At 50.1% G+C, this 8,144-nt stretch overlaps 1 protein-coding gene across 8 annotated transcripts in view; it reads left to right on the top strand.

The window, feature by feature from the left end:
• Positions 1-1,446: 1,446 nt before the first annotated feature.
• The window catches only part of MACF1 (microtubule-actin crosslinking factor 1), a 342,575-nt gene continuing 335,877 nt past the window's right edge, over positions 1,447-8,144 (top strand). For 5 of the 8 annotated variants that reach the window (XM_010862750.1, XM_010862748.1, XM_010862749.1 and 2 more), the window contains exon 1: positions 1,447-1,689. In XM_010862750.1, coding sequence (XP_010861052.1) covers positions 1,470-1,689 — 220 coding nt within the window. In that variant the 5' untranslated portion in view covers positions 1,447-1,469. The remainder of the gene's footprint in view (positions 1,690-8,144) is intronic. The other 3 variants (XM_010862751.1, XM_010862758.1, XM_010862759.1) reach the window with 3 other exon arrangements.

Here is an 8,144-nt window from a genome sequence, read left to right as displayed (position 1 = left end):
AAGCCTGCCCAGTCTGGCTGGTGGAGCCCAGCTGGCCTCAGAGTGTTTGTGTTTCCACTCAGATCCCTCCTGTAGCTAAGCTGACCAGAAAAATGGACTTTCTGTACCACCTCCCCCACCTCCATGCTGTGCCAGTTATTTCTACAATAACCCCTTGGAATAGAATAGGCAAAGGAACATTTTATCCTATGCCTTGGGTGCCATTTGCTATGTTCTTAAGACAGCAACTTAGAAGCTGAAATATTACCCCCATTTTGCAGATGGGGAAGCTGAGTTTCAGAGAAGTGAAATGACTTGCCTCGGATCACACTGATTTTAAGTGGCCAAACCAGAAACTACACTTAGGTCGGTCTTACTTCAAGTTTAGTACTTTTTAAACTTTTAAAAAATATATTTGCCAGAGGCAGTACAGGAGAAATCAAGAATTTCTGCCTTTTCTAACCCATGCTTTATATCATGCCTAACATTGAGATCATGCTTTAGCTTTTTGAAAATACTTCCCATCTGTTGCCCCGTTTTATCTTTACAACATTCCCGGGAGTTAAGTAGAACAGGAATGTAATAATAGATGATGTTTGTGAAGTGCTTATTGGATACCGGACTCTGTTAAGCACTTTACCTGCAAGATCTCATTTAGTCCATGCAAACAACCTTGTGAGGTAGTTGCTCTTACATCCCCCTTTTGTAGATGAGGATTCCGAGGCTCAAAGACGTTAAGTGACTTCCTCAGGGTCAAACAGCTAGTAAATGATGTGGTAGAACTTGCTGGGAAAGACTGAAGGCTGAAGAAGAGGGTGACAGAGGATGAGATGGTTGGATGGCCTCAGTGATTCAACGGACATGAACTTGGGCAGACTCCGGGAGACAGTGGGGGACAGGGAGACCTGGCGTGTTGCAGTACACGGGGTCACAAAGAGTGAGACATGACTTAGCGACTGAATAACAACAAATAACTTGAATCCAGATATTTGTATCCATGAAACCTGTAAGCTTAATCCTTCGCAAGTACCAGGTAACAGAAATAGTGCTTACTAGTAATAGGAGCTAACTTTTGTTCGTTTGTTTGGCCACACGGTGCAGGACCTCAGTTCCCACCAGGGACTGAACCTGTGCCTGCCAAGGAAGTGCAGAATCAACCACTGGACCACTATGGATGTCCCCAGTAGGAGTTAACTTTTACAGTGTTTTAATATTTATGGACACCTTCACATACATTACCTCAGGTGATTTCTTCCAAGCCCCATGAATTAATTTTGCCGTGATACTTATCCCCATTTTCCAGATAAGGAAATTGAGGTTCAGAGAGGTAAAGAGACCAAGTCAGTGGCAGAACCAGGGTTAGAACCTCTGCCTCCCGAGTCCCAGCATTCATTTTGCAACCCCTTCCGTCTGTTCATGTGCACTCCTCTCCCCTACAGATCACTTCTCCAGGGGCTGCAGGCCCTCCAGCTGCAGCCCCGGCCTGGGCCATGTCTTCTTCAGATGAAGAAACACTCAGTGAGCGGTCATGCCGGAGCGAGCGGTCATGTCGAAGTGAGCGGTCTTACAGGAGTGAGCGGTCAGGGAGCCTGTCTCCCTGTCCCCCAGGGGATACCTTACCCTGGAACCTGCCACTGCATGAGCAGAAAAAGCGGAAAAGCCAGGACTCGGTGCTGGACCCTGCGGAGCGTGCTGTGGTCAGAGTCGCCGGTAAGAGAGGCCTGGACTGAGCTGGGTGCTGTGGGTGTCCTGGCTGGGGGTGGCATGGTGGAGGGGCCCTCCCCTGGGCTCTCCGACAAGCCAGCTAGCTGGAGTCCAGTTTGGAGTTATTACTACTGGAAAGATGGTGAAAAGACATTAAAGAAAAATTTGAAAGAAAGTCCGCCACTCCTAATCCCAGTGTGCTAGCATGAGACCCGTTTTCCTTTTTCATCTTCTTCCCTACCTTGGTCCCCAGGCAGTTGTATTTTCCATGTAGTTGCCTTCATGGCTCATGTGCCATAGTGAATCTGATTTTTTTCTACTCACTCCTACATCAAAAAGATTTTCCATATGACATCTCAGGCTTTATAGTTACCATTTTTAAAGGCTGTGTAATATTTCATGATTTTAAAAATCCTACTCATTTTTCTTTTTTTGGGGGGCCACAATAGACAATTGAGAAGGCAATGGCACCCCACTCCAGTACTCTTGCCTGGAAAATCCCATGGACAGAGGAGCCTGGTAGGCTGCAGTCCATGGGGTTGCTAAGAGTTGGACGCGACTAAGCGACTTCACTTTCATTTTCAATAGACAATGCTGCATTGAACATCTTTATAAATCAAAACATTTAACTTCATTGAGTTACTTCCTTGGAATAAAGTCCTTGGAGAAGGCAGTTTCACTCACATTGCCTTCTAAAAATGTGGTTCCTGTTTACCCTTTCTGCAGAGTGAAAGCTGGGGCTACTGCCCCTTTGCTGAGCAGCAGAACTGTTGCCAGGGCAGTGGTCACCAGCCCAGATGTTGGAGTCAGAGAGGGGAGGTGCTGGACTGTGGCCCCACCTCCAACCAGCTGTGTGATTCTGGGCAAGTCTCTCACCCCTGCCAGAGCCTCACTTTTGTCCTCTTGAGGATGCTTCCTGTGCAGGGCTCTTGTGAGGATTAGAGGAGAAAATGTATATAAAGCTCTTAGCACGGTTCTTGGCTCAGTAAAGGGGAAGCGCTCTCTCTGCTGCTTCCACCAAAGGCTGGATCCGGAGCTGCCTCCGTGGGTTGTGCTCAGCCTCTCAGGAGGCGTTGGTGCCAGAGTGCAGATAGAAAGACAGACAAAGCAGTGCCTGCAGCGAATTCAGTGACATCACCCACTTTCAATCCATCACCAAGGCCTGTCCTGCTCCCTCTTTTGCGTCCCTCAAACAATGCACCCTGCCCGCCTCCACTTTATCGTCTCTACCTGTACCACCAAACACCATCTGATAGTTCTCCTCCTTCCAGTCCTGCCCCATTTCCTCCACATGACTGGCAGAGTATTTTGTTCAAAAATCAAACCTGATTCTGTTCCTCAGCTGCTTACCAACCTTCTTTGGCTCTTCATCCCTGTGGGATAAAGGCTATATCAGACACCCATAAAAATTACCCCTACTCCCAGGTACCCTGCCACATGGAGCTGTTCCTCGACCCCCACAGATCAGACCTCCACGCCTGACCTTTCTTCTCTGCGAGGTGGTGGAAGCCCCCCTCCTCTCATAAGTGCCACCTCCTCTGTCCCTGTTGCCCCAGAGGTATCCAGAGTTCCCTCCTCCGCTCTTGTATTCATGCTTTTCTCTCCTCTGTGTTCCCTGGTACAGTAGAGCAGTTATCCCATGGGGTGCCCATCACTCCCTTAGAACTGTGAACAATTCCAGACCTTGTCTCATTGATTTTTTTTTTCTTGATGGTTTTACCCCCAGCTCCTTACACAGAGCCTTGTGCATATTGGAGATCAACCAGTATTGAATGAATGAATGAAGGCAAGGAGTGTTGAGAGGATAATATGTGACAGATTGTGATCCAGGAACAGGCAGTGGGTTGTAATGGAAAGCTCGACAGGGAGAGGGCTATGTGGGCTCAAGTAATCAGGATGGGATTTGAGAGGAGTTGAGCCTCAAGAGAGGAGAACTGGAAGACAAGCTGGAGAGTTTGAACCCCTTTTGTGGACTTCCTTTGTGGCTCAGCTGGTAAAGAATCCACCTGCAGTGTGGGAGACCTGGGTTTGACCCCTGGGTTGGGAAGATCTCCTGGAGAAGGGAAAGGCTACCCACTCCAGTATTCTGGCCTGGAGAATTCCATGGATTGTACAGTCCATGGGGTCGCAGAGAGTCAGACACGACTGAATGACTTTGACTGTGGGCAGTAGGAAGCCCTTGAAGGAAGGACTCCTTGGTCCTTCTCAAGACCTCTGGGACAATGGCATCAGTCAGTGAAGTTTCAGAGCTGTCCCTGTGATGCAGGAGGGGTTTATTTGTTTCTAGCCTTGAAGGGCCCTCATCGAGGGGCCTCTGAACGCTCAAACCCCTCATTCCTCTGAAGGCAGCAGGGCAGAGGCCTTTTTCTCCCTTCCTCACACCCTCTAGCCCCATGCTCTATCGCCCATGTGCACAGATGTGGAGCCCGCGGATATGGGGGGTCAACTGTATCATATCAACTGATCTATAAGGGACTTGGGCATCTGTGGGTTTTGGTACCTCCTGGCGTTCTGGAACCAATCCCTTGCACACACTGAGGGATGATTGTACTTATAGATTCCTTTGTGATGAATTCCCCTCCCAGGCTTCTCTGAAGAGCCCCAAGGGATGATTTGCCTGCTGTTTAGCATTCTGAGTCTAGAACAGAAATGGACTCAAGGGGGCTCAATCCCTGAGGGTGCTGCTGGGTCCACTGAACCATGGGACAGGCAGGCCCTGTGCTGTTTCGGGCACTGGGACTGATCTTCTTTACATCCTGACATTGCCATGTGACTGTCTTGGGGAGGGGGCTGGGCCAGTGAGGCTGAAAATGGGGAGACTGTGCCGTGGTTAAAAATAACTTGTGTGCTGCAGTTGGGCGTGTTTCGTTAGCAGGAGAGAGGCGAGGCAGCGGAGGAGAGGCGGGACTGCTACTTCAGGGCCCCGGCTGAAATCTTCCTGTGATTTCAGAGCCTGGTGGGGGTTCTACCAGAGTAATTAAGAAGGCAGCCTTCCTTCTCCGGCAGTTGCTTCCTGTGAGGGTGGGAAGGGCACGTTTGGGAGACCCTGTGTGCTCTGAAGCTCTCTGAAGTTAGAACTTACATTCGGGGAGGAAATGAAGTCAATCTTATCCTGGAAGCCAGCTGAGGCCTGTGTAATTTTCTCCTCCCTGTGGGCCTGGGTTCTGAAGCAAAGTAGGGGTGTCAGAGTCAGTCTCACCAAATATACAGACTGCCCCGGTGCCTGGCCTACTCGGCGCGCTGCACGGGTCTCAGGGCCTCCCTCATGCTGGAGAGGTGAATGGGGGACCCCTGATGATGACACATGTCAGATGGAGAGGCATGTTGGGCTGACAAAACTGCTGATTTCAAGTCTACAAAATCAGAACAGGTTCTAGGGGCCCCACACATGCTATAACCAATTCTCCCCGTCCTCATCCTTTCCCTCCATTTTTTTCTTTCTCTCTACCTTGCTAGAGAGAAATACCTACCTATTCTCAACTCCTTAAGCCCAGCCACACCAAAGTGGAACATTAGTCGTTAACAAGAAAACCTTGTTTCTGTTGATCATAGAGATTTCATGATAACAGCACGTTAGGTGGGACCCGTGTTAGAGTCTGAGGTCCAGAGGATTTAAGGGACTTGCCTGGAGTCACACAGGACCAGTAAACCCAGATCGTCTAACTCCAGGTACATTGCTGTTTCCATTCCCTTAGGCAATACCTGACAACCAGGCCAGCTGGATTTTTCTGCTGGCTACAATCTAAATAGCTGACTGGGCCTCCAGACTCACCAGAGAGTCATTCTGGTCACCTCTGGGAGAGGCTTCACAATCCTGAGCTATAGAAAAAAGCAAAGACGAAGATCTAGTGGAGTTTGCCTCTTCGGAGCCTTTAGCTCTCTGTTATTGAACAGCAATAGAAATACCCTTATTCATTGGTGAAGGGTGGGCAGGGCCACATGGAAGGGGGGATCTGGGGAGGGTACTTGGGCAAGGAGCCCAACCTCACAGGCTAGAAGAGGGCAGAGGAGTGAAAGTTGTATCCCTCGGGGCTTGTGAAGCCTGGGGGAGGAAAAACCAGTGTAGGACCCTAGTCACATGGCTGGACACCACACGACTCTAGGGGGCGCCATTCAGCTTTTGTTATTGTAAATTTGTATTTTATTGTGGCAAGTTTCCTGCAGATGGCAGTAAAGTGTCTGATAGAAGGGACCCTGTTTGGGCTAGGGGCTGGGCTGGGGGCAGGAGGGATTCCTCATCTACCTACCAATCAGGAATTCAACCATGTAACGTCATATATTCAGGACTCTCCCTGTTCTTGGCATTGATACTTAAAGAGACTGAAAATGGAATCACTTCTTCATGGAACTAGTTCAGAGGCCAGAAGGGAAAAAATAATTACTTTCCTGTATGTGTTGTGAAATAGGGCTTCCTAGGTGGCGCAGTGGAAGAGAATTGCCTGCCAATGTAGAAAACGCAAGAGATGGGGATTCCATCCCTGGATCCGGAAGATCCCCTGAAGTAGGAAATGGAAACCCACTCCAGTATTGTTGCCTGGGAAATTCCATGGTCAGAGGATCCTGGAGGGCTACAGTCCATGGGGTTGCGAAGAATCGGACATGAATGAGCAACTGAACATGCACACATGCATTGTGAAAAGGGGGAGCACAGGGACTCAGGGCTGAGGCATGGCCTCCCATGAGCCAGTAGAAAGCATCTGTAGGATTTGTTCCTGGGAGCCCTTCAGCAGGTGCTTGTGAAATCATCATCCCCAGCATCTGTTCCAAGGTGGTCTCCCCCAAGAAGCCTTCCCTGATTTCTCCACCAGTCAGACAGCAATTGTGTCTCTAAGCCTTGTTTCAACTGGCCTTCTGTTAAAGCTCATTGTTTCCAGGTGTGTTTCCCTCACCAGATCTAGAGCTCACTGTAGTCAGGAGGCCCATCTCACCCTTCCTGGTTTTGCCCCAAGATCTCACTCTGAGAATGTGGGCTCTGGAAGCTAATGGCTCTGTGAGGGCTGTGAAATTCAACTTGATGCTGGGGTTTGCTCCTGCCTTTGAGCCTAAGCTCAGCTACTGGAGTGATTCAAGGGCTCACCCCTGGGGAGACAGCCTCGAGAGCGCTTGCCTGGTCAGGGCAAGAAGCTTGCTTCTTTGTGCCCGTGTGTCTCTCCTCCAGGATGGAAGCTCTCAGATGGTTCCTGTTGGCTTGGTCATTCATTCATTCGGTTAAAAAAGTGGGTTTAGCCCCAGCTGTGTGCCGGGCACTGTGGAGACAAGTGAATCTGGAGTCAGAAAACCCGAGCGAATGATTTTATTTCTTTGGGCTTCAATTTCCTTATCTGTACAAGGGAGGTGATGACATCTGATTTGAATGATCATTGGATGAGAGTCAAAACATGCCAGACAAACATGGGTTAACATGTCTGATACTGCACCTGGCGTGTCATTCCTTGCTTCTCCCTGGACAGCTAGAGGAGACAGTGGGGAGGGACCCCAGGAGGCCAGCAGTTTCCTAGGTGAGCAAGGAAGAGGCCCCAGTCTCTTAGTCTTGTACCTTTTTTTGTTCGCTCCAGGGCTTTGTCAAAGAGCAGATGGAAGTGTGTGTGCGCGCGTGTGTGTGTCTGTGTTTCTGGCCAAGCCATGATGGGAAGAATGGGATGCGGGGGTGGGGAGGATGGATGCCTAAAAATTCCACTGGGAATCCCTCCTCCCGAGCCCAAGGAGCCTCCTCCTCCTCTCCGGCTCCTCTGCTTCTTACTGGCAGTATCCTCAGAGTCCCAGGCCCTGTCCTGGAGCTCCGTTTCAGTAGCAGGAGAGATGAACAGGAGAGAGTCCCTGAAAGTGGGGCAGAATGAATTGTAGCTACACACCACCGGCTCAGCTCCAGCTCTTTGAAAGTGAATCTGGGTCACATTAGCTGCAGGGATGGAAAGCGACCACGTGGGCAGAATTCTGTGCAAGCAGCAGAAAAGACAGCCAAGCTGTCCTTTCTCTGAGGCTCAGGGTCCCTGTGGGACCCCCAGCTGGTCAGGGAAGGTGGTTGTCACATTGTGAGGTGCCATCTTTATGTTGCTGAATTCCCATCATGCTTTTTGAATGGCTTCCCAGGTGACACAGAGGCAGGTTTGGAGTGGCAGTCTGACTCACGCCCTTTCTATTCTGAGAGCAGCCTAGAACCGAGGTTAGGAATGCGGAGGAAGGATCGGTTAACTTGAGGGGCTGTGGAAGGCTGCCATTTCTCAGCCCCAGGGGTTTTGATGCCTCCAGAGGGGCTGACAGTACAGCAGGGTCAGGGGCTGCACTTGTCTTTTATTCCAGTGGTCCTTCCCCTGGGGAAAGGTCTGTGGACACACCTGGTGTGAATGTTAAGAATCTATCATCACCATCTTGCTGTCTCAAGCCTGGCCGGTTGCTGTGGCTAGGACCTGCCGTGATTTGGCCCTGGGGCTGCCTGTTGCCACCTGTCAGGTAGAAGCTGG

Source organism: Bison bison, unplaced genomic scaffold (genome assembly GCF_000754665.1).
Source record: "Bison bison bison isolate TAMUID 2011002044 unplaced genomic scaffold, Bison_UMD1.0 scf7180017864484, whole genome shotgun sequence".
NCBI classification, from domain to species: Eukaryota; Metazoa; Chordata; class Mammalia; order Artiodactyla; family Bovidae; genus Bison; species Bison bison.
The sequence above is the reverse complement of the archived record's forward strand: the minus strand, read 5'-3'. Positions and strand labels throughout refer to the sequence as shown.